The 26,931-nt window shown below is 53.0% G+C and overlaps 1 protein-coding gene across 2 annotated transcripts; it reads right to left on the bottom strand.

Annotated features, from left to right (window-relative positions):
* Positions 1 to 230: 230 nt before the first annotated feature.
* Positions 231 to 26,870, bottom strand: olfml2ba (olfactomedin-like 2Ba). Of its 2 annotated transcripts, none has more exons than XM_042322556.1 (8): positions 26,181 to 26,870; positions 25,512 to 25,775; positions 25,110 to 25,217; positions 23,654 to 23,821; positions 5,375 to 5,639; positions 2,122 to 3,069; positions 1,563 to 1,739; positions 231 to 1,346 (listed from the first exon to the last, which is right to left on the bottom strand). In XM_042322556.1, exons 1-8 carry the CDS (start codon positions 26,361 to 26,363, stop codon positions 730 to 732), a joined length of 2,730 nt encoding a protein of 909 aa, XP_042178490.1. In that variant the 5' UTR covers positions 26,364 to 26,870; the 3' UTR covers positions 231 to 729. The 2 variants fall into 2 exon arrangements, with proteins under 2 accessions (XP_042178490.1, XP_042178491.1); XM_042322557.1 differs by having other exon boundaries at positions 25,512 to 25,704; positions 26,181 to 26,386.
* Positions 26,871 to 26,931: the final 61 nt, after the last annotated feature.

The following is a 26,931-nucleotide window of genomic DNA, read 5'->3' as shown; positions in this document are numbered from 1 at the left end:
TTGTTTGGGTACAGCCCAGTGTTTTTGTATAGGGGTTTGTTTTGGGTGTATTTAAAAAATAAAAAATAAAAACTATTGTGTATTCCTGTGCCTGTCTCCAAATCCTTTATACCAGCGTGACAGTATTGACTCAACAGTGTGAATACTTATGTATTTCATTTTCAATAAATCTACAAACATTTCTAAAAACATGTTTTTATTTTGTCAATATCAGGTATTTTGTGTAGATGGGTAAGAAACCAAATCTATTTAATCCATGTTGAATTCAGGCTGTAACACAACATGTGGAGTAAGTCAAGGGGTATGAATACTTTCTGGAGGCAAAATATCCAGTGACATTTTAACCCACACTGCTGTTGTCATGGTTGGGAACTAACTGTTTTGGTGAAGTAAGATCTTCATCTATAGCCCAAGTCTTGAGTGCAATGTTGCATTCCTCTACAGTACATTCATTTCTCTCACAATGGTTTATATTACAGTATATACAACATATGTTCTTTAGACTACGGCAACACTTTTGCATATTGTAGCTTCTCTACTGTTTCAACAAATTGTCAGGTCAATAAAAACAAATCAAACACGGTGACAGAACAGCAAGCTTTATAAAAGGCTGACATGAGTGGCCAGGAGGACTGGTCTACAATCCACTTCAACTCATAGAATCTCTTTGCTCTTTTCACTTCCGGTAATTATTTTATACAAAAACAAAGTGACCTTTTTCCCGACCTCTTACAAGGGGTAAACGTAGGCGAAGACGACGTTGTACGTGACCTGGTGTCCGTTGTCCCAGGCGTACAACTTTCCCTCCTTGGGGTTGTAGTCGATCTGTGTGGTGTAGGTGTAGTTGTTGGTGAAGGGCATCCTGGGAACCATCTGGGTGTTGGTGTGCGTGTCGAAGGCGTACGACAGCTTGGCGTCCTTCTCGTTGTAGCTGTCGACGGCGTACAGGACGCCACACACGATAAAGCAGTTCCCATAGCGGTTCCTCCTGAGGCCCGTCCTCCAGGTAGTCTCCCTCTGGGTGCTGAGGTCAGAGGGGTTCAGCCGCGTCAGGACGATCACTTCCTGTAGGAAGCCCTCATCGTCCAGTGCAGGGTAGATGACCCACAGGCCGCTCTCGTCCACTGCGAAGTCGACGTCGGAGTGACCTCGCCATTGCCATGGTGTGGAGACCTCGTGGAACACTGCGTCATGCAGCGTGGTCCAGGCCGCCACGTAGCGCAGACGCAGGTCGAACTTGATGACGTCACGGGAGAAGGCTCGGTTGTAGTAGAAGGCTCCGTCGTAGACCACATGGCCCGTTCCGATCCAGTTGTAGGGAAGCTTGTAGGAGTTGGTGAAGCGGCCTTGTGGGGAAAGAAAACAAAGATAATGTATGGCCACAGTCAGAATCAAGATAATCATCTGAAAACAAAACCATTTCAAAAAACATCTGAATCTGGCCTCCGTATAACACTATTATAAAAATCTAATGACAAGTTCCTCTCTGAGAAGGCAAGGAACAGGAAGGATTGTGACATTTTTTTGCTGCGTTCGTAACTAATAAAAAAGTTGCTAAATACCTGATTTGAAGGTCTCCATGTTGCGGAACTCCAGCAGGTTGTTTCCGTAGTAGTAGTTAGTGACGTAGATCTTGTCGTTGTTGGCCAGAGGATCCTTCATCCAGGCCCCCTCGTTCCGGCCGTAGGTGTTATGGAGGACCGGCTCAGAGATGGTGGACAGTGTGTCCTTACACTCTCCTGTGGATACACAGATTGTCAGTTAGAGCAGTGTACCCAATCACAACCCTCTCCTGGGGAACACTACCCAGACAGTCCAATCACAACCCTCTTCTGGGGAACACTACCCAGACAGTCCAATCCCAACCCTCTTCTGGGGAACACTACCCAGACAGTCCAATCACAGTCCTATCCTGGGGGACCGCTACCCAGCCAGTCCAATCACAACCCTCTCCTGGGGGGCCGCTACCCAGACAGTCCACGTTTTGGGTTCTAACCCTGTACTGATGCACCTGATTAAACTAAATAATCATAAATCCTTAATGAATGGCATTAACCTACCCTAGTAGTATTTTAATGTCGAACGAAAAGCCATCCCGTGGGACTGACAAGAAGAACCTACCAAGCTTCCTGGTGGATGTTTGTTGTCCTGGTTCCTTTGGGTCCTCAGGGGTCCCCTTCTCCTCCTCCCAACTGATGCTGTACCTGCGTCTGGCAGGCTGAGGCTGGCCGATGGTGGTGGTAGTAGAGGTGGTGGTGGTGGTAGTAGAGGTGGTGGTAGTGGCTGGTGGTCTAGTGGAGGAGGGGGTGGTCTGCCTCTGTGTTGTGGGAGACAAAGTCAGCCTAGAGCTTTCCATTGGCGATGCGGTAGTCGCTAGCAAGACCGTTGTTGTGGGCGTTTTAGGAGTTATTGTCATGGCAGCAGTTGTCGTGCCAACTGTAGTGGTCTTTGTGTTGATGGTCAAAGCCTCTGTAGTTATTGTTAGTCTTTGAGTGTTGAGCTTGTCGACTGTACTAGTGCTTGCAATGGTCTCTGATAGTCTTTTGTTTTTCACTTCCAAGACCCTGAGTGATTCCAAACCAGTGCTTTCCAAGGCCATGACAGGTGTGTCAGTCGGTCTGACTGTCGTCCACCTCATGGTCTCCTTGGATACCGGAGTGGTTGTTGTAGTGACTGGTCCATCTGTGGTCTGAGTGATGCTGGCTGGTTTGACCATCATGGGGATGGGCCTCTCATTTCCTCTAGTGGTGGTCTGACCAGTGGTCTCAGCCATGGCTGAGTTAATATCAGTGTTCCTGGTGGCGGTGACTGTCTGGCTCTCTGCTGTATGTCCTATAGGCGATGCAGTCGTCTTAGAAGTCACTGTTGCTACAGTGTCGGGTTGCGTTTGGATGGGATGTGTTGATTGGCTGGTCTGCCTGGCCCCTCCCACTTGGTCTCTGCTCTTTGGCCGAGCAGCTCTTAGTCCCTCCTTCCCTTTGGCTCTTTGAGGGGGTCTGTGCTGAATAAGCTGCTCCTCGATGAGGTGGTTGACTGGGCCGTCGCCACTGAACGTATCATACTCAAAGACTGGTCAGAGAAAATAACACGGACAATAGTTTACACATCGGGACAAAATTGTCAGTTTAATGTTAAACAGGAGAGACGACGGCCTGTAAGGCGGGCACTTCTGACTGACACCAAGACGAGTAATTCCAGCTCTTGCAAGAAATACAAAAACAGAATTAAAAGGGACAAATGACCCTGGGTGCTTGGGAATGAGGCTCTGTGGAAATGGCCCTGGCTGCTTGGGACTGAGGCTCTGTGGAAATGGCCCTGGGTGTGGGACTGAGGCTCTGTGGAAATGGCCCTGGCTGCTGACTGAGGCTCTGTGGAAATAACCCTGGCTGCTTGGGACTGAGGCTCTGTGGAAATAACCCTGACTGTTTGGGACTGAGGCTCTGTGGAAATGGCCCTGGCTGCTTGGGACTGAGGCTCTGTGGAAATGACCCTGGCTGCTTGTGACTGAGGCTCTGTGGAAATGGCCCTGGCTGCTTGGGACTGAGGCTCTGTGGAAATGGCCCTGGCTGCTTGTGACTGAGGCTCTGTGGAAATGGCCCTGGCTGCTTGTGACTGAGGCTCTGTGGAAATGGCCCTGGCTGCTTGGGACTGAGGCTCTGTGGAAATGACCCTGGCTGCTTGGGACTGAGGCTCTGTGGAAATAACCCTGACTGTTTGGGACTGAGGCTCTGTGGAAATGACCCTGGCTGCTTGGGACTGAGGCTCTGTGGAAATGACCCTGGCTGCTTGGGACTGAGGCTCTGTGGAAATGGCCCTGGCTGCTTGTGACTGAGGCTCTGTGGAAATGGCCCTGGCCTTGTGACTGAGGCTCTGTGGAAATGGCCCTGGCTGCTTGGGACTGAGGCTCTGTGGAAATGACCCTGGCTGCTTGGGACTGAGGCTCTGTGGAAATGGCCCTGGCTGCTTGGGACTGAGGCTCTGTGGAAATGGCCCTGGCTGCTTGTGACTGAGGCTCTGTGGAAATGGCCCTGGCTGCTTGTGACTGAGGCTCTGTGGAAATGGCCCTGGCTGCTTGGGACTGAGGCTCTGTGGAAATGACCCTGGCTGCTTGGGACTGAGGCTCTGTGGAAATAACCCTGACTGTTTGGGACTGAGGCTCTGTGGAAATGACCCTGGCTGCTTGGGACTGAGGCTCTGTGGAAATGACCCTGGCTGCTTGGGACTGAGGCTCTGTGGAAATGGCCCTGGCTGCTTGTGACTGAGGCTCTGTGGAAATGGCCTGCTTGTGACTGAGGCTCTGTGGAAATGGCCCTGGCTGTGGGACTGAGGCTCTGTGGAAATGGCCCTGGCTGCTTGGGACTGAGGCTCTGTGGAAATGACCCTGGCTGCTTGTGACTGAGGCTCTGTGGAAATGGCCCTGGCTGCTTGGGACTGAGGCTCTGTGGAAATGGCCCTGGCTGCTTGTGACTGAGGCTCTGTGGAAATGGCCCTGGCTGCTTGTGACTGAGGCTCTGTGGAAATGGCCCTGGCTGCTTGGGACTGAGGCTCTGTGGAAATGACCCTGGCTGCTTGGGACTGAGGCTCTGTGGAAATAACCCTGACTGTTTGGGACTGAGGCTCTGTGGAAATGACCCTGGCTGCTTGGGACTGAGGCTCTGTGGAAATGACCTGGCTGCTTGGGACTGAGGCTCTGTGGAAATGGCCCTGGCTGCTTGTGACTGAGGCTCTGTGGAAATGGCCCTGCCTGCTTGTGACTGAGGCTCTGTGGAAATGGCCCTGGCTGCTTGGGACTGAGGCTCTGTGGAAATGACCCTGGCTGCTTGGGACTGAGGCTCTGTGGAAATAACCCTGACTGCTTGTGACTGAGGCTCTGTGGAAATGGCCCTGGCTGCTTGGGACTGAGGCTCTGTGGAAATGACCCTGGCTGCTTGGGACTGAGGCTCTGTGGAAATAACCCTGACTGTTTGGGACTGAGGCTCTGTGGAAATGACCCTGGCTGCTTGGGACTGAGGCTCTGTGGAAATGACCCTGGCTGCTTGGGACTGAGGCTCTGTGGAAATGACCCTGGCTGCTTGGGGACTTAGGCTCTGTGGAAATGACCCTGGCTGCTTGGGGACTTAGGCTCTGTGGAAATGACCCTGGCTGCTTGGGACTGAGGCTCTGTGGAAATGACCATGGCTGTGTGGGACTTTACAGCTGCTGTTTCAGCATAGCCAGTGACCAGCCATTAGCCAGGGACCAGCCATTAGCCAGGGACCAGCCATTAGCCAGGGACCAGCCATTCTAAATAGCAGTTTGTGGAAAAGACAGAGATAGATATGTTGTCCGTCTGATGAGGTCTATAAGATCTGAGATCTCAAAAGTCAGAACTCACAATTCTCCCCTGGCTCCCCGTCATCAGCCACCATTTGGTCAACTTTGTAGAAGGTCATCCCCCTGATCACCATCGCTTTGGAGCCAGTCTTCACCCCCTGGGACACCCTCTGGCTCTCTTGGCTGGCCCCATCCTGGGGGGTCACCTCTGGGATCACCTGGGCAGTCACCTGAGGGGTGGGGCTGGGTCCAGGTTCTGAAGCATCCGTCTTAATTAAGGGTCTGGGGGACTCGTGGCCTCCGTCAAATCTCTCCTCGTGCCTCTCCTGTCAAGTGGATGAAAAATACCCATTCTTATCAGTTTGACAAAGAAACTGTCAGAAGTATCCTGATAAACAAGCACAATGATTACACAATACCTGGCAGAAGACAGACATTACAAATTGAGTTCTGTCCTGGATATGTTTTCTTATTCTCATTCCCCTCAAGTTGTGCCATTATTGTCAGAGTATGTTTTGATAAGTGAAAACAAGAAACATTTGAAAGGAACTGAACACACTCTTGAGACAACATATCAATATATTGAATCATTTGATTGTAGGGTCCAGGTCCGCCCATCCCTGCTGGACCGTTTCCCTGGTTGCATCCCAAATGGCACCCTATTCCTGATATAGAGCACTACTTTTGGGGCAGGAGGTAGTCTCGTGGTTAGAGCGTTGGACTAGTAACTGAAAGGTTGCAAGATCGAATCTCCGAGCTGACAAGGTACAAATCTGTCGTTCTGCACCTGAACAAGGCAGTTAACCCACTGTTCCTAGGCCGTCATTGAACATAAGAATGTTACTTGCCTAGTAAAATAAAAAAATACTTTTGACCAGGGCTCTAATTTTATTTTACCTTTATTTAACTAGGCAAGTAATTCTTATTTTCAATGACGGCCTAGGAACAGTGGGTTAACTGCCTGTTCAGGGGCAGAACGACAGATTTGTACCTTGTCAGCTCGGGGATTTGAACTTGCAATCTTTCGGTTACTAGTTCAACACTAACCACTAGGCTACCCCCTAATAGGACTAGGGCTCTTAACATGGCTATAATAGGGCTCTAATAGAGCTCACTTCTCTAATCAAAAGTAGTGCCCTATAAAGAGGTCAGCGTTCGCCTGGCTGGATGCCTCTGTCATATCCACATCCACTAACCTGGCTGGATGCCTCTGTCATATCCACATCCACTAACCTGGCTGGATGCCTCTGTCATATCCACATCCACTAACCTGGCTGGATGCCTCTGTAATATCCACATCCACTAACCTGGCTGGATGCCTCTGTCATATCCACATCCACTAACCTGGCTGGATGCCTCTGTCATATCCACATCCACTAACCTGGCTGGATGCCTCTGTCATATCCACATCCACTAACCTGGCTGGATGCCTCTGTCATATCCACATCCACTAACCTGGCTGGATGCCTCTGTCATATCCACATCCACTAACCTGGCTGGATGCCTCTGTCATATCCACATCCACTAACCTGGCTGGATGCCTCTGTAATATCCACATCCACTAACCTGGCTGGATGCCTCTGTCATATCCACATCCACTAACCTGGCTGGATGCCTCTGTCATATCCACATCCACTAACCTGGCTGGATGCCTCTGTAACATCCACATCCACTCCTATACCGGATGAATAATCCACTGAACCTGCCAAACCACAAATTACTGTGTTTATTATCTGAAATATATAATGTGCCGTTATATAAAAGTCTCTGAGTTTATTGGGGAGAAAGGTGTGGAAAAAAACATGGCCGTTCTTGGTCGTTTTGTTGAAGGAACAACGTGACATGGCTAATATCAACATCATTATTTGCAGCCTACTTGGTGTGGGAACTGTTTCCTGTCTTCCCAGCAGTCTACTTGGTGTGGGAACTGTTTCCTGTCTTCCCAGCAGCCTACTTGGTGTGGGAACTACTGCCTGTCTTCCCAGCAGCCTACTTGGTGTGGGAATTACTGGCTGTCTTCTCAGCAGCCTACTTGGTGTGGGAATTACTGGCTGTCTTCTCAGCAGCCTACTTGGTGTGTGAACTGTTTCCTGTCTTCCCAGCAGCCTACTTGGTGTGGGAACTACTGCCTGTCTTCCCAGCAGTCTACTTGGTGTGGGAACTGTTTCCTGTCTTCCCAGCAGCCTACTTGGTGTGGGAACTACTGCCTGTCTTCCCAGCAGCCTACTTGGTGTGGGAATTACTGGCTGTCTTCTCAGCAGCCTACTTGGTGTGTGAACTGTTTCCTGTCTTCCCAGCAGCCTACTTGGTGTGGGAACTGTTTCCTGTCTTCCCAGCAGCCTACTTGGTGTGGGAACTACTGCCTGTCTTCCCAGCAGCCTACTTGGTGTGGGAACTACTGCCTGTCTTCCCAGCAGCCTACTTGGTGTGGGAATTACTGGCTGTCTTCTCAGCAGCCTACTTGGTGTGTGAACTGTTTCCTGTCTTCCCAGCAGCCTACTTGGTGTGGGAACTGTTTCCTGTCTTCCCAGCAGCCTACTTGGTGTGGGAACTACTGCCTGTCTTCCCAGCAGCCTACTTGGTGTGGGAACTACTGCCTGTCTTCCCAGCAGCCTACTTGGTGTGGGAACTACTGCCTGTCTTCCCAGCAGCCTACTTGGTGTGGGAACTACTGCCTGTCTTCCCAGCAGCCTACTTGGTGTGGGAACTACTGCCTGTCTTCTCAACAGCCTACTTGGTGTGGGAATTACTGCCTGTCTTCTCAGCAGCCTACTTGGTGTGGGACCTGTTTCCTGTCTCATTTTGGTAATCGGTGCCTGTATTGGAGGGGGAGTGGTTTCTCCTCTCCTAGGCAATCAGCAATTAGTACAAGGAGGTGTGCTCTTCACCTCTGCTAGGCAACTGGCAAATAGTGTTAGTACTTCAGTCTCCCCTGGTTTTTCAGCGGGAGCTATAAGTGCCGGTCTCGTCTGCAAAAGTAAGACTGTCGCCAAAACTAGGATGGTTATGCCGCGTTGTTCGAGGGAGAAACTAGAGTTTGAGTTTATTTTTATTTTTACAGGGACAGTGCACATTAATCAACGTTTCAGTAAAAGTGCCGGTTTTAGCCAGTCGGCTAATTTTCAACCGCAGTCCCTGGGCAGGTTATTAAAAACAATTACAATATAGACAATAGCAACATAGAACAAGCAAGACATAGTATACAGACAGAGCAACATAGAACAAAAAGCAGCAAGACAAAATTCATAAAAGCAACAAAGTGTTTCCACACCTCACAAGCTACAGACAACAGACAACATGGAGAGCGGCAACACACAGCTAGGGACCATGTTCACAAATCTGATTGACCTTTAGCCATGTCTTCAAGCATTTTGTGAAAGTGTGATATGTGGTGCAGTTATGTGTGTCTGATGGCAGTGTATTCCAGACATGGGAAGCTCTCACAGAGAATGCAGATTTACTAAAGGTGCTTTTCCTTAGGGGAACTATACAGTCACCTCTCATGGCAGACCTTGTGGATCTGCTGCCATATGTCTGGGTTTTCTGTTTAACAAAAATATTGAGTGGAGGGGGAGGAGCCAGGCCATTTAGGATCTTGAATACAAGACATGCATCGGTGTATTGCACAAGATTTTCCCAACTCAAGAGCTCATGCTTTCTGAGGATGTGACAATGATGATGGCTATTGGGCTTCCTATCAAGCACTTTGAGAGCCTGTTTGTAGACAGACTGAATAGGTTTTAATGTTGTACAGCAAGCTTGGGCCCAACTAGTCAAGCAGTATGTTAAGTGGGGGAGTATCATAGATTTGAAGTACAGTTTTGCTACCTCTGTAGTCAAACAATTTCGTATAAATCGGAAATTAGCTAGGTTGAATTTGGTTATCTGAATTAACTTTTTCACATGCTTTTTAAAAGAGAGGTTGGAATCAAGTATGATGCCAAGGTACTTAAAATCAGATACCACCTGGAGCTTCTCCCCTGACACATAGACATCTGGCTCAGTAGCATCAGATACCACCTGGAGCTTCTCCCCTGACACATAGACATCTGGCTCAGTAGCATCAGATACCACCTGGAGCTTCTCCCCTGACACATAGACATCTGGCTCAGTAGCATCAGATACCACCTGGAGCTTCTCCCCTGACACATAGACATCTGGCTCAGTAGCATCAGATACCACCTGGAGCTTCTCCCCTGACACATAGACATCTGGCTCAGTAGCATCAGATACCACCTGGAGCTTCTCCCCTGACACATAGACATCTGGCTCAGTAGCATCTGTTGCCCTCTTTGTGAAGAACATGCAAACAGTTTTTTTTCACATTGAGATGCAAACACGAGTCACTGAGCCACTTTGTAACCTGGACCATTACAGTAGTGAGTTCTTGTGCAGCTTGTTGTTTGCTCTCTGCATGCACATATATCACTGTATCATCTGCATACATTTGAACTTCAGACCCAGTACAGACAGAAGGCAGATCATTAATGTACAGGCTGAACAGGAGGGGCCCCAGTATTGACCCTTGGGGCACGCCCACATCATAGCTACGAGTGGGCGACAGCTCATTGCTCACTCTGACACACTGAGTTCTGCCTTCAAGGTATGATTTCATCCATCTCAAGGCATCAGGGGAAAAGTTGAACTTGGACAATTTTGTGATGAGAATCTCATGGTTAACAGTATCAAAAGCCTTCCTTAGGTCCAGAAACACAGCCCCAACAACGCCACCTTCGTCCATCTTGGACTTTTTATTTTCCAGAAGAAAGCAGTTGGCCGTTTCTGTGGAGTGTTTCGCTCTGAAGCCAAACTGCATGGAATGTAATGTGAAGGGGCTGTTGTTGAGGTGGGCAATCAGTTGTTCTGCTACACACTTTTCAACAACCTTTGACACCACAGGTAGTATACTAATGGGCCTGTAGTTACTCACGTTAGCAGGGTCGCCTGATTTAAAGATGGCCGTTATTATGGCCAACTTCCATACCCTTGGAAAGAGGAAGACTACAGTCTCTCACTTGAGTATCTTACCTAGTTATTTTGTGTGTTTTCTATACCTGTTCTCTCCTCTTCCTGTGGGCTTTACAGACGCTGCAACTCTTCTAATTGAGTTTACCCTGAGCGCACAACCGATGTGGAGTTCCTGGTCTCTGGCAGCGTTTGGAACTGCCCATCTGCGGTCAAGAGTTCCTCTCAGCCTATTCTGCCATTCAGTCCCTGACGGAGACATGGATCACCTCAGAGAACACTGCTACTCCAGCTGCTCTCTCTACATCTGACTACGTTTTCTCTCATAGTCTGAGAGCATCTGGTCGTCACGGCTGCAGCACAGCCCTACTCATTTCTCCTAACTGGAGATTTTAATTTTTCTCACCTGTCCAGCTCCTCATTTGAATTCCATGCTGTCACTGTCACTTGTCCACTCAAGCATGACATTGTTGTAATCTATCATCCACCAGGTGCCTTTGAAGAGTTCCTCAATGAGTTTGACACCTTGAATGAGCTCATTTCCTGACGATGGCTCACCGCTCTTCATACTTGGCAACTTCAACCTCCCGATGTCTGTCTTCGATTAATTTCTTTCAAACTCTCTCGTTCCCTTCCTTGCCTCTTTTGACCTCACCCTTTCACAATCCCCTCCCACTTTCACAGTCCCCTCCCACTGACAAAGCAGGCAAGTCACTTGACATCTTTCCTAGAGGCTGTTCTACTAATCTCACTGCAGCCGCCCTCCAGGTCTATGATCACTATTTTGTTTCCTTTTCTCTCCCATCTCTCCTCCTACCCTACCATCTCTCCTCCTACCCATGCAGCCCTACCATCTCTCCTCCTACCCTACCCACGCAGTCCCTACCATCTCTCCTCCTACCCACGCAGCCCCTACCATATCTCCTCCTACCCACGCAGCCCTTTCCCATCTCTCCTCACACCCTACCCACGCAGCCCCTACCCATCTCTCCTCCTACCCTACCCACGCAGCCCCTACCCATCTCTCCCCTACCCACGCAGCCCCTACCCATCTCTCCCCCTACCCACGCAGCCCCTACCCATCTCTCCCTACCCACGCAGCCCCTACCCATCTCTCCTCCTACCCACGCAGCCCCTACCCATCTCTCCTCCTACCCACGCAGCCCCTACCCATCTCTCCTCCTACCCACGCAGCCCCTACCCATCTCTCCTCCTACCCACGCAGCCCCTACCCATCTCTCCTCCTACCCACGCAGCCCCTACCCATCTCTCCTTCTACCCACGCAGCCCCTACCCATCTCTCCTCCTACCCACGCAGCCCCTACCCATCTCTCCTCCTACCCACGCAGCCCCTACCCATCTCTCCTCCTACCCACACAGCCCCTACCCATCTCTCCTCCTACCCACGCAGCCCCTACCCATCTCTCCTCCTACCCACGCAGCCCCTACCCATCTCTCCTCCTACCCACGCAGCCCCTACCCATGTCTCCTCCTCCCATCTCCTCCTACCCACGCAGCCCCTACCATCTCTCCTCCTACCCACGCAGCCCCTACCATCTCTCCTCCTACCATCTCTCCTCCTACCCACAAAGCCCCTACCATCTCTCCCTCCTACCCATGCAGCCCTTTTCATTTCTCCTCCAAACCTACCCATGCAGCACTTTCCCATCCCCTCCTACCCCAGCCCTTTTCCCATCTGTCCTCCAATCCTACCCATCTCCTCCAACCCACTCAGCCCCTACCACTATCTCCTACCCACTCAGCCCCTACCCATCTCTCCTCCAACCCACTCAGCCCCTACCACGCAGCCCACTCAGCCCCTACCACTCTCTCCTACCCACACACCCCCTACCCATCTCTCCTCCAACCCTACCCATCCCCCTCCAACCCCCATCTCCTACCCACGCAGCCCCTACCCATCTCTCCTCCTACCCACGCAGGCCCTACCCATCTCTCCTCCTACCCACGCAGCCTCCTACCCACCAGCCCCTACCCTCTCCTCCTACCCATGCAGCCCCTACCCATCTCTCTCCTACCCACGCAGCCCCTACCCATCTCTCCACCCACGCAGCCCCTACCCATCTCTCCTCCTACCCACGCAGCCCCTACCCATCTCCTCCTACCCACGCAGCCCCTACCCATCTCTCCTCCTACCCCGCAGCCCCTACCCATCTCTCCTCCTACCCACGCAGCCCCTACCCATGTCCCCTACCCACGCAGCCCCTACCATCTCTCCTCCTACCCACGCAGCCCCTACCATCTCTCCTCCTACCCACGCAGCCCCTACCATCTCTCCTCCTACCCACGCAGCCCCTACCATCTCTCCTCCTACCATCTCTCCTCCTACCCACAAAGCCCCTACCATCTCTCCTCCTACCCACGCAGCCCTTTCCCATTTCTCCTCCAAACCTACCCATGCAGCACTTTCCCATCTCTCCTCCTACCCACGAAGCCCTTTCCCATCTGTTCTCCAACCCTACCCATCTATCCTCCAACCCACTCAGCCCCTACCACTCTCCTCCTACCCACTCAGCCCCTACCCATCTCTCCTCCAACCCACTCAGCCCCTACCACTCTCATCCTACCCACCATCTCTCCTCCTACCCACTCAGCCCCTACCCATCTCTCCTCCAACCCTACCCATCCCTCCTCCAACCCTACCATCTCTCCTCCTACCCACGAAGCCCCTACCATCTCTCCTCCTACCCACGCAGCCCCTACCATATCTCCTCCTACCCACGCAGCCCTTTCCCCATCTCTCCTCACACCCTACCCACGCAGCCCCTACCCATCTCTCCTCCTACCCTACCCACGCAGGCCTCCTACCCACCAGCCCCTACCCATCTCTCCCCTACCCACGCAGCCCCTACCCATCTCTCCTCCTACCCACGCAGCCCCTACCCATGTCTCCTCCTACCCACCAGCCCTACCATCTCTCCTACCCACGCAGCCCCTACCCATCTCTCCTCCTACCCACGCAGCCCCTACCCATCTCTCCTCCTACCCACGCAGCCCCTACCCATCTCTCCTCCTACCCACGACCCTACCCATGTCTCCCCCTACCCACGCACCCATCTCTCCTCCTACCCACGCAGCCCCTACCATCTCTCCTCCTACCATTTCTCCTCCTACCCACAATGCCCCTACCATCTCTCCTCCTACCCACAAAGCCTCTACCATCTCTCCTCCTACCCACAAAGCCCTACCATCTCTCCTCCTACCCACGCAGCCCTTTCCCATTTCTCCTCCAAACCTACCCATGCAGCACTTTCCCATCTCTCCTCCTACCCATGCAGCAGCCCCTACCACTCTCCTCCTACCCACTCAGCCCCTACCCATCTCTCCTCCAACCCACTCAGCCCCTACCACTCTCATCCTACCCACTCAGCCCCTACCCCTCTCTCCTCCAACCCTACCCATCCCCCTCCAACCCTACCATCTCTCCTCCTACCCACGCAGCCCCTACCCATCTACCCATCTCTCCCCTACCCACGCAGCCCCTACCCATCTCTCCTCCTACCCATGCAGCCCCTACCATCCTCCTACCCACGCAGCCCCTACCCATCTCTCCCCTACCCACGCAGCCCCTACCCATCTCTCCCCTACCCACGCCCTACCCATCTCTCCTCCTACCCACGCAGCCCCTACCCATCTCTCCTACCCACGCAGCCCCTACCCATGTCTCCTCCTACCCACGCAGCCCCTACCATCTCTCCTCCTACCCACGCAGCCCCTACCCATCTCTCCTCCTACCCACGCAGCCCCTACCCATCTCTCCTCCTACCCACGCAGCCCCTACCCATCTCCTCCTACCCACGCAGACCCTACCCATGTCTCCTCCTACCCACGCAGCCCCTACCATCTCTCCTCCTACCCACGCAGCCCCTACCATCTCTTCCTCATTTCTCCTCCTACCCACAATGCCCCTACCATCTCTCCTCCACCCACAAAGCCCTCTACCATCTCTCCTCCTACCCACAAAGCCCCTACCATCTCTCCTCCTACCCACGCAGCCCTTTCCCATTTCTCCTCCAAACCTACCCATGCAGCACTTTCCCATCTCTCCTCCTACCCATGCAGCACTTTCCCATCTCTCCTCCAACCCACTCAGCCCCTCTCTCCTCCTACCCACTCAGCCCCTACCCATCTCTCCTCCAACCCACTCAGCCCCTACCACTCTCATCCTACCCCAGCCCCTACCCTCTCTCCTCCAACCCTACCCATCCCTCCTCCAACCCTACCATCTCTCCTCCTACCCAGCCCCTACCATCTCTCCTCCTGCCCACGCAGCCCCTACCATTTCTCCTCCTACCCACGCAGCCCTTTCCCATCTCTCCTCACACCCTACCCACGCAGCCCCTACCCATCTCCTCCTACCCTACCCACGCAGGTCCTACCCATCTCTCCTCCTACCCACGCAGCCCCTACCCATCTCTCCCCCTACCCACGCAGCCCCTACCCATCTCTCCCCTACCCCTACCCACGCAGTCCCTACCCATCTCCCCTACCCACGCAGTCCCTACCCATCTCTCCCTACCCACGCAGCTCACCACCCCCTACCATCTCTCCCCCTACCCACGCAGCCCCTACCATCTCCTCCTACCCACGCAGCCCCTACCATCTCTCCTCCTACCCACGCAGCCCCTACCATCTCTCCTCCTACCCACGCAGCCCCTACCATCTCTCCTCCTACCATCTCTCCCCACGCAGCCCCTACCATCTCTCCTCCTACCCACGCAGCCCCTACCATCTCTCCTCCTACCCACGCAGCCCCTACCATCTCTCCTCCTACCCACGCAGCCCCTACCATCTCTCCTACCCACAAAGCTCCCTACCATCTCTCCCCTACCCACGAGCCCCTTCCACTACCATCTCTCCTCCTACCCACGAAGCCCCTACCATCTCTCCTACTACCCACAAAGCCCTACCATCTCTCCTCCTACCCACAAAGCCCCTACCATCTCTCCTCCTAACGCAGCCCTTCCCATTTCTCCTCCAAACCTACCCATGCAGCACTCCACTACCATTTCCCTCCTCCTCCTACCCACGAAGCCCTTTCCCATCTGTCCTCCAACCCTACCCATCTCCTCCAGCCCCTACCACTCTCCTCCAACCCATCTCTCCTCCTACCCATCAGCAGCCCCTACCACTCTCTTCCTACCCACTCAGCCCCTACCCATTCTCTCCTCCAACCCACCCATCCTCCTCCAACCCTAACATCTCTTCTCCTACCCACGAAGCCCCTACCATCTCTCCTACCCACGCAGCCCCTACCCATATCTCCTCCTAGCCACGCAGCCCCATCTCTCCTCCTACCCACGCAGCCCCCATCTCCTCAACCTACCCACGCAGGCTCCTACCCACGCAGCCCCTACCATCTCTCCTCCTACCCACGCAGGCCCTACCAACCATCTCTCCTCCTACCCACGAAGCCCCTACCACCCATCTCCTCCTCCAAGCCCCTACCCAGCACTTTCATCTCTCCTCCTACCCCGAAGCCCTTTCCATCTGTCCTCCAACCCTACCCATCTCTCCTCCAACCCACCAGCCCCTACCACTCTCCTCCTACCCACTCAGCCCCTACCCATCTCTCCTCCAACCCACTCAGCCCTACCACTCTCCTCCTACCCCTCAGCCCTCTCTCCTCCAACCCCTCAGCCCCCCACTCTCCTCCTCCACTCACCCTACCCATCTCTCTCCAACCCTCCAACCCACTCAGCCTCCTACCCACGCAGCCCCTACCATATCTCCTCCTAGCCACGCAGCCCTTTCCCATCTCTCCTCACACCCTCAGCCCCTCCCATCATCTCCTACCCTACCCACGCAGGTCCTACCCATCTCTCCTCCTACCCACGCAGCCCCTACCCATCTCTCCTATCCACGCAGTCCCTACCCATCCCTACCCTACCCAGCCCCTACCCATCTCTCCTCCACGCAGCCCCTACCCATCTCTCCTCTACCCACGCAGCCCCTACCCATCTCTCCCCCCAGCCCCCCATCTCTCTCCTCCACCATCTCTCCTCCTAGCCCCTACCATCTCTCCTCCTACCCACAAAGCCCCTACCATCTCTCCCCTACCCACAAGCCCCTACCATCTCTCCTCCCCACTACCCACAGCCCCTACCATCCTCCTACCCACAAAGCCCCCCATCTCCTCCTACCCACAACCCTACCATCTCTCCTCCTACCCACGAAGCCCTTTCCCATCTGTCCTCCAACCCTACCCATCTCTCCTCCAACCCCTCAGCCCCTACCACTCCTCCTACCCACTCAGCCCCTACCCATCTCTCCTCACTCAGCCCCTACCACTCTCCTCCTACCCACTCAGCCTCTACCACCTTCTCAGCCCCTACCACTCTCCTCCTAATCAGCCCCTACCCATCTCCCTCCAACCCTACCCATCCCTCCTCCAACCCTACCATCTCTCCTCCTACCCACGAAGCCCCTACCAACCTACCCACGCAGCCCCTACCATATCTCCTCCTAGCCACGCAGCCCTTTCCCATCTCCTCACACCCTACCCACGCAGCCCCTACCCATCTCCTCCTACCCTACCCACGCAGGTCCTACCCATCTCTCCTCCTACCCACGCAGCCCCTACCCATCTCTCCCTATCCACGCAGTCCCTACCCATCCCTACCCTACCCCGTAGCCCCTACCCATCTCTCCTCGTACCCACGCAGCCCCTACCCATCTCTCCCTCTACCCACGCAGCCCCTACCCATCTCTCCCCTACCCACGCAGCCCCTACCATCTCTCCTCCTACCCACGCAGCCCCTACCATCTCTCCTACCCACGCAGCCCCTACCATCTCTCCTCCTACCCACGAAGCCCCTACCATCTCTCCCCTACCCACGAAGCCCCCTACCATCTCTCCTCCTACCATCTCTCCTCCTACCCACGAAGCCCCTACCATCTCTCCTCCTACCCACAAAGCCTCTACCATCTCTCCTCCTACCCACAAAGCCCCTACCATCTCTCCTCCTACCCACGCAGCCCTTTCCCATTTCTCCTCCAAACCTACCCATGCAGCACTTTCCCATCTCTCCTCCTACCCACGAAGCCCTTTCCCATCTGTCCTCCAACCCTACCCATCTCTCCTCCAACCCACTCAGCCCCTACCACTCTCCTCCTACCCACTCAGCCCCTACCCATCTCTCCTCCAACCCACTCAGCCCCTACCACTCTCCTCCTACCCACTCAGCCCCTACCCATCTCTCCTCCAACCCTACCCATCCCTCCTCCAACCCTACCATCTCTCCCCTACCCACGAAGCCCCTACCATCTCTCCTCCTACCCACGCAGCCCCTACCATATCTCCTCCTAGCCACGCAGCCCTTTCCCATCTCTCCTCACACCCTACCCACGCAGCCCCTACCCATCTCTCCTCCTACCCTACCCACGCAGGTCCTACCCATCTCTCCTCCTACCCACGCAGCCCCTACCCATCTCTCCTCCTACCCACGCAGCCCCTACCCATCTCTCTTCCTACCCACGCAGCCCCTACCCATCTCTCCTCCTACCCACGCAGCCCCTACCCATCTCTCCTCCTACCCACGCAGCCCCTACCCATCTCTCCCCTACCCACGCAGCCCTACCATCTCTCCTCCTACCCACGCAGCCCCTACCATCTCCTCCTACCCACGCAGCCCTACCATCTCTCCTCCTACCCACGAAGCCCCTACCATCTCTCCTCCTACCCACGGCTCCTCCTACCCACGAAACCCCTACCATCTCTCCTCCTACCCACAAAGCCTCTACCATCTCTCCTCCTACCCACAAAGCCCCTACCATCTCTCCTCCTACCCACGCAGCCCTTTCCCATTTCTCCTCCAAACCTACCCATGCAGCACTTTCCCATCTCTCCTCCTACCCACTCAGCCCCTACCACTCTCCTCCTACCCACTCAGCCCCTACCCATCTCTCCTCCAACCCACTCAGCCCCTACCACTCTCCTCCTACCCACTCAGCCCCTACCCATCTCTCCTCCAACCCTACCATTCCCCTCTCTCCTCCTACCCACGAAGCCCCTACCATCTCTCCTCCTACCCACGCAGCCCCTACCATATCTCCTCCTAGCCACGCAGCCCCTTTCCCATCTCTCCTCACTTCCTACCCACGCAGCCCCTACCCATCTCTCCTCCTACCCTACCCACGCAGGTCCTACCCATCTCTCCTCCTACCCACGCAGCCCCTACCCATCTCTCTCCCTATCCACGCAGCCCCTACCCATCTCTCTCCCTACCCACGCAGCCCCTACCCATCTCTCCTCCTACCCACGCAGCCCCTACCCATCTCTCCCCTACCCACGCAGCCCCTACCCATCTCTCTCCCCTACCCACGCAGCCCCTACCCATCTCTCCTCCTACCCACGCAGCCCCTACCCATCTCTCCTCCTACCCACGCAGCCCCTACCCATCTCTCCTCCTACCCACGCAGCCCCTACCCATCTCTCCCCTACCCACGCAGCCCCTACCCATCTCCTCCCATGCCCTACCCACGCAGCCCCTACCCATCTCTCCTCCTACCCACGCAGCACCCTACCCATCTCTCTCTCCTATCCACGCAGCCCCTACCCATCTCTCCCCTACCCACGCAGCCCCTACCCATCTCTCCTCCTACCCACGCAGCCCCTACCCATCTCTCCCCCTACCCACGCAGCCCCTACCCATCTCTCCTCCTACCCACGCAGCCCCTACCATCTCTCCTCCTACCCACGCAGCCCCTACCCATCTCTCCTCCTACCCACGCAGCCCCTACCCATCTCTCATCCTACCCACTCAGCCCCTACCCATCTCTCCTCCTACCCACGCAGCCCCTACCCATCTCTCCTCCTATCCACGCAGCCCCTACCCATCTCTCCCCTATCCACGCAGCCCCTACCCATCTCTCCCCTACCCACAGCCCCTACCCATCTCTCATCCTACCCACTCAGCCCCTACCCATCTCTCCTCCTACCCACGCAGCCCCTACCCATCTCTCTCCTATCCACGCAGCCCCTACCATCTCTCCTCCTACCCACACAGCCCCTACCATCTCTCCTCTACCCACGCAGCCCCTACCATCTCTCCTCCTACCCACGCAGCCCCTACCATCCTACCCACGCAGCCCCTACCATCTCTCCTCCTACCCACGCAGCCCTACCATCTCTCCTCCTACCCACGCAGCCCCTACCCATCTCTCCTCCTACCCACGCAGCCCCTACCATCTCTCCTCCTACCCACACAGCCCCCCTACCATCTCTCCTCCTACCCACTCAGCCACTACCCATCTCTCCTCCAACCCACTCAGCCCCTACCACTCTCCTCCTACCCACTCAGCCCCTACCACTCTCCTCCTACCCACTCAGCCCCTACCCATCTCTCCTCCAACCCTACCCATCTCCTCCAACCCACTCAGCCCCTACCCATCTCTCCTCCAACCCTACCCTCTCAGCCCCTCCCCATCTCTCCTCCAATCCTACCCTCTCAGCCCCTCCCCATCTCTCCTCCAACCCTACCCATCTCTCCTCCAACCCACTCAGCCCCTACCCATCTCTCCTCCAACCCTACCCACTCAGCCCCTACCCATCTCTCCTCCAACCCTACCCACTCAGCCCCTACCCATCTCTCCTCCAACCCTACCCACTCAGCCCCTACCCATCTCTCCTCCAACCCTACCCATCTCTCCCTTCTGCTAAATCCTTCTCCCTCCTGATTACGCCTCTTCAAACCTACTCTCCTCCCTTTCCGCATCCTATGATTCTCACTGTCCCCGTATCCTCCTGTCTGGCTCGGCCCTCCCCTCCTGCTCCGTGGCTGAGTTTCTCACTGTCCCCGTACCCTCCCTCCTGCTCGGCCCTCCCCTCCTGCTCCGTGGCTGAGTTTCTCACTGTCCCCGTACCCCCCGGCTCGGCCCTCCTGCTCTGTGGCTGAGTTTCTCACTGTCCCCGTACCCTCCCGGCCGGCTCGGCCCTCCTGCTCCGTGGCTGAGTTACTCATTGCGAGCTCAGAACAGGGCTGCGGGCAGTTGAGCAAAGATGGAGGAAAACTAAACTTTCGGAGGACCTTCTTCCTCTCTACCTTCTCATCTGCTGCTGAAGCCACTTTCTATCACTTTATATTTGAAACTTCTGCCTCTAACCCTAGGAAACTCTTTAACACCTTCTCCTCCCTCTCTCTCTGCGGGAGACTTTGTCAACCACTTTGAAAAGAAAGTTGACGACATCCGCTCCTCATTCACTCAGCCTATTGAGTCCACATGGTCTCACTCACACAGAACTACCCTACGCCTCCACTTCTTTCTCCCCTCTCTCTCCAGATGACATCCTGTGACTAGTGAGATCTGGCTACCCAACAATCTGCCCACTCGATCCCCATCCCCTCATCCAGACCATCTCTGGAGACCTTATCCCATTCCACACTTCCCTCATCAACTCATCCCTGACCACTGTCTGTGTTCCATTCCCTCATCCCTGACCAATCCTCTCACTCATCCCCCTGACTCACTGACCACTGGCTGTGTTCCATCCTTCCATCCTGACCACTGGCTGTGTTCCATCCTCATCGACTCATCCCTGACCACTGGCTGTGTTCCATCCTCATCAACTCATCCCTGACCACTGGCTGTGTTCCATCCTCATCAACTCATCCCTGACCACTGGCTGTGTTCCATCCTCATCGACTCATCCCTGACCACTGGCTGTGTTCCATCCTCATCAACTCATCCCTGACCACTGGCTGTGTTCCATCTGATGTCAAAAACTACAGACCTGTATCCCTTCTTTCTTTTCTTTCCAAAACACTTGAGCGTTCTGTCTCTGATCAACTCTCTCGTTATATCTCTCAAAACGATCTTCTTGACCCTAACCAGCCAGGCTACAAGATGGGTCACTCAACCAAGACTGCCCTTCTCTGTGTCAAGACTGCCCTTCTCTGTGTTACGGAGGCTCTCTGCCAAAGCTGACTTTCTCTCCTCTGTTCTCATCCTCCTAAATCTATCTGCTGCCTTCGACACCGTGAACCATCAGATCCTCCTCTCAGGGCTGGACGTCTCAGGCTCTATCAGATCCTCCTCTCCACCCTCTCAGGGCTGGGCGTCTCAGGCTCTATCAGATCCTCCTCTCCACCCTCTCAGGGCTGGGCGTCTCAGGCTCTATCACATCCTCCTCTCCACCCTCTCAGGGCTGGGCGTCTCAGGCTCTATCAGATCCTCCTCTCCACCCTCTCAGGGCTGGGCGTCTCAGGCTCTGCACACTCTTAGATTGCAACCTACCTTGCAGGCCGCTCCTACCAGGTGACGTAGAGAGGATGTGTGTCTGCACTACATACACTCACTACTGGTGTCCCCCAGGGCTCGGTTCTTGGCCCTCTCTTTTTCTCTCTATACACCAAGTCACTCATCTCCTCACATGGTTACACCTAGTATTGCTATGTGGATGGCACTCAACAATTTTTATCCTTTCCCGTTTCTGACACCCAGGTGGCGACATGCATCTCTGCGTGCCTGGCAGATGTTGGCCCACCACCTCAAGCTCAACCTCGACAAGACAGAGCTGCTCCTCCTCCCGGGGAATGCCTGCCCGCTCAAAGACCTCTCCATCACGATTGATAACTCAACAGCGTCACCCTCCCAGAGTGCAAAGAACCTTGGCGTGACCCTGGACTAAACCCTGTCGTTCTCTGCAAATATCAAAGCAGTGATTCGCTCCTGCAGGTTCATGCTCTACAACATCCGTATAGTACGACCCTACCTCACACAGGAAGCGGCACAGGTCCTAATCCTGGGACCTATCTCCTGTCTTGACTACTGCAACTCACTGTTGGCTGGGCTCCCCGCTTGTGCCATCAAACCCCTGCGACTTATCCAGAACGCTGCAGCCCGCCTGGTGTTCAACCTTCCCAAGCTCTCCCATCCCACTCCTCCGCACTCTCTACTGGCTTCCAGTCGGAGCTTGCATCCATTATGGTGCTTGCCTACGGAACAGCAAGAGGAACTGCCCCTCCCTACCTTCAGGCTATGCTCAAACTCTACACCCCGAGCACTCCGTTCTGCCACCTCTGGTCTCTTGGCCTCCCAGCCCTACGGGAGGGCAGCTCCTGCTCAGCCCAGTCCAAGCTCTTCTCTGTCCTGGCACCCCAATGGTGGAACCAGCTTACCCCTGAAGCTGGGACACTGCCCATCTCACAAATGCACCTAAACCCTACCTCTTCAAAGAGTATACATTTCAGGGAGCGGGACACTAATCCGGACGATTATAATAAATCCCACTATGCCCTCAGACGAACCATCAAACAGGCAAAACGTCAATACAGGACTAAGATTGAATCCTACTACATCGGCTCTGACGCTCATCGGATATGACAGGGCATTCAAACTATTACGGACTACAAAGGGAAACCCAGCCATGACGAGTGAAATGCCTTTTATGCTCGCTTCGAGGCAAGCAACACTGAAGCATGCATGAGAGCACCAGCTGTTCCAGACGACTGTGTGATCAAGCTCTCCATAGCTGATGTGAGAAAGACCTTGAAACAGGTCAACATTCACAAGGCCAGACAGATTACCAGGACATGTACTCAGAGCATGAGCAGACCAACTGGCAGGTGTCTTCACCGACATTTTCAACCTCTTTCTCTGACCGAGTCTGTAATACCGACAGACAAGCAGACATCCATAGTCCCTGTACCTAGGAAAGCGAAGGTAATCTGCCTAAATGACTACCACCCCATAGCACTCACGTCGGTAGCCATGGCTCACATCAACACCATCATCCCGGAAACCCTAGACCCACTCCAATTCGCATACCGCCCCAAAAGATCCACAGATGATGCAATATCAATCGCACTCCACACTGGAAGGAAGGAACCTAATGTGAGAATGCTGTTCATTGACTACAGCTCAGCGTTCAACACCATAGTGCCCACAAAGCTCATCACTAAGCTAAGGACCCTGGGACTAAACACCTCTCTCTGCAACTGGATCCTGGACTTCCTGATGAACTGCCCCAAAGTGGTAAGGGTAGGCAACAACACATCTGCCACGCTGATCCTTAACACAGGGGCCCCTCAGGGGTGCGTGCTTAGTCCCCTCCTGTACTCCCTGTTCACCCATGACTGCGTGGCCAAGCAGGACCCCAAACACCATCATTAAGTTTGCTGACGACACAACAGTGGTAGGCCTGATCACTGACAACGATGAGACAGCCTATAGGGAGGAGGTCAGAGACCTGTCCATGTGGTGCCAGGACAACAACCTCTCCCTCAACATGAGCAAGAAAAAGGAGCTGATCGTGGACTACAGGAAAAGGAGGGGTTGTTGTCCTGGGGTTGTTGTCCACTCGAGATCATTGGTGCTGCAGTGTTAATTAACCTGATGACCCCCAGATCCTACCCACCTCTTTATTCTGATAGGTTGTAGCCACATCACTCAGTCTCTTCTTCTCCTGCCTCAGGGGGAGTGAGGGGGATGGTGTCTCCTTCACCTGCTGTGGCTGGATAGAGGGTCTCCTCTCTTGGCCTGGACCAGCCTCATCCTGGCTGTGGTTCTGAGAGACTGCTTGGTTCTAGTTGGACACATATAGGATATTTTCTTATGGTAAAATAATGATGACAATGTTTGTCAGTGCTTTATAATAGACTGTATCTCATTCACAAGCAGCTACATTTAAATATATATCAGCCACTCAATAAGTGGGCATGTTTTCTGGGAAATGGGACCTTGGCCAAACCAGGTAGACTAGTTGAGAACACCTTTATTTAACCAGGTAGGCTAGTTGAGAACACCTTTATTTAACCAGGTAGGCTAGTTGAGAACACCTTTATTTAACCAGGTAGGCTAGCTGAGAACACCTTTATTTAACCAGGTAGGCTAGTTGAGAACACCTTTATTTAACCAGGTAGGCTAGTTGAGAACACCTTTATTTAACCAGGTAGACTAGTTGAGAACACCTTTATTTAACCAGGTAGGCTAGTTGAGAACACCTTTATTTAACCAGGTAGGCTAGTTGAGAACACCTTTATTTAACCAGGTAGGCTAGTTGAGAACACCTTTATTTAACCAGGTAGGCTAGTTGAGAACAAGTTCTCATTTGCAACTGCGACATGGCCAAGATAAAGCAAAGCAGTTCGACACATACAACAACACAGAGTTACATATGGAATAAACAAAACATACAGTCAATAATACAGTAGGTAAATCTATATACAGTGTGAGCAAATGAGGTAGGATAAGGGAGGTAAGGCCATAAATAGGCCATGGTGATGAAGTAATTACAATATAGCAATTAAAAACTGGAATGGCAGGATGTGCAGAAGATGAATGTGCAAGTTGAGATACTGGGGTGCAAAGGAGCAAAGTAAATAAATACAGTAAGGGGATGAGGTAGTTGGATGGGCTATTTACAGATGAGATATGTGCAGTGATCTGTGAACTGCTCTGACAGCTGGTGCTTAAAGCTAGTGAGGGAGGTAAGAGTCTCTAAAGTTATGCTTCAGGCATAATTAATTTCTAATTTCCATCATTTAAATGGAGTGTGTTGGACACAACTTTCAGGTCCATAAAGGCCAGTCGCCTGTGGCATGCATCAGAACCACTAATAAAGCAGAGTAATGGCTCCTGGGAGACCCATTCTATTCTAAGTGATCGTCTGGTTGTTCTAATCTACAACATACAGTAAACACCCAGTCTACTTACTGTTTCATATGGAGTTCTGTTTTCATTCAGTGTGTGGGCGTGCTGCTGTGCTCACCACATCTCAGATTCCCTGTATGTGCCCGGCAGCCCATGGTGTATATAGTCTACTCTTTACAGGCCGAGATAGGGTTGTCTTCCTCGGTGACGGCAGGACTTACCTTTTCAATGTTTTCCACACGGTCCAGGAGCTTAGTGGTGACGGAGTGGAGCTTCAGGAGATCCAGGCCATAGAAGGATCCCTCCAGCAATTCAGTAATCATGGAGAGCTAGAACGGATTAAGTCATTTCCATCAGACAGGTTGCTCTCATTCTGAGCACAGCACAGGCATGCCACAATCAAACTATTTCCCACAGCCCATCCATAGAGATTACTCTCTCAGCACAGACATGCCATAAAACTCCATAGCCCATCCATGAGTATAAAATTAAAAATTGAACATCCAAATCCTCAAATGAATCCTAAAAAAAGGTGTCAGAAGACAGAAGCTGCAGTGACACTGAGGAGGACACAGACAGAGCCACCGTTTGTAATACGATGGAGTGGATCCAGGCGAGATCACCTTGATGTTATCCTTCCCAGATTCCCGTAGCTGCTTCAACCTGAAGTCCCCCTCGCAGGGATTGACCGCCGACGGAGGAGCGATGCAGGCGCACTTGCACTCTGGCCCCGAGGTGATAGTCTCTACGGTGTAGTAGTCCTGCGCCGTGCCGCTGCCCTCCTCTATCCGCCGGCAGGCGCTCCTGCTCAGGGGTCTGACAACACATTTACAGCGACAGTCAGAGCCTTCCGAGAGGGCTTTCACTTTGTCATAATCACCCAGCAGCTACAAAGAGAAGAGGACGGACGCATTTTCCACCACGTATAATCAGAACACATTTTACTTGATACAAATGCATCTTGACCATATGTTCAGTATAGGAATGCTTTCAATATTGCCGTTTACAGCATAGGCATGTTTTTAGTATAGGCATGCATTCAGTAAATGCATGCTTTCAGTATGTTTCAGTATAGGCATGTTTTCAGTATTGGCATGCTTTCAGTATAGGCATGCATTCAGTAAAGGCATGTTTTCACTATAGGCATGCATTCAGTATAGGCATGCATTCAGTGCCACCATATATTATTAATTTTAAAATACTGAATCAATATTGACTAATGCAAATAGATCTGTTGACATGAACAACTCTTGCGGTTGATTATAGGCTAGGTGATGTCACCATGGACCTACCTGAGTCAGAATGTTATGATGCGTGTCCATCTCTTCCTGTAGCGTGTCATTTTCATCTCCAAGGTCCTCTTTATGTTCGGGGTTAATCCCAGGATTAGTGTCCGCGCACTCCTTTGGGGCAGCCGAACATAACGCCAAAAACACGCACCAAATTACGCACAGGAAAGCCCTTTCACTCATCATGTAGGCTAAGGCCCAGAAGAAGGAAAAATCTGCATAAAAAATATATTTTTTAAACTGCCTTTCACTTTAAATTTGAGATTGTATTTTCATTTGAATCTTTCGAATTGCATCTTTCTATTTCATCAGCAAATCGCCTTTTCCTGCTTGGTAAGTGAAAAGCAAGTGTTTTATGGTCCTCTGTGTGTGTGTAAGTGCATCTGCTGGGAGTGACTGCGGGGGATGAGAGGGACTGGGCTCAGTGCGCTGGAGTCCTAGGACGGACGAGAGAAAGGAGAGGACCTGAAAGAACCAGGGGCAAGGAGGAGTTTAACTGCTGCAAAGGGGAATTGCCAAGTGGCACACAATGAATACATAAAATGACAGCCATGTTGGAAATATTACAATGAATAAGAGTGTCCATTTAAAAATGGTTGAATCATGATCATGTCCGCCACATACATTTTGTGAGTAGTTTATCTTTAAAATAGTTTATGAAGCAACTTTCCTAGACAGAAGAGAATGAACCAAGCTACAGCCATGCGATATGGTCTTTGGTGCCCCCTGGTGGTAGGTCGCGAGGCAGACCAAA

This window comes from Oncorhynchus tshawytscha, linkage group LG05 (genome assembly GCF_018296145.1).
Source record: "Oncorhynchus tshawytscha isolate Ot180627B linkage group LG05, Otsh_v2.0, whole genome shotgun sequence".
In the NCBI taxonomy this organism is placed as follows: Eukaryota; Metazoa; Chordata; class Actinopteri; order Salmoniformes; family Salmonidae; genus Oncorhynchus; species Oncorhynchus tshawytscha.
Note: the sequence above shows the minus strand (reverse complement) of the source record. Positions and strands in the feature narration are given on the sequence as shown.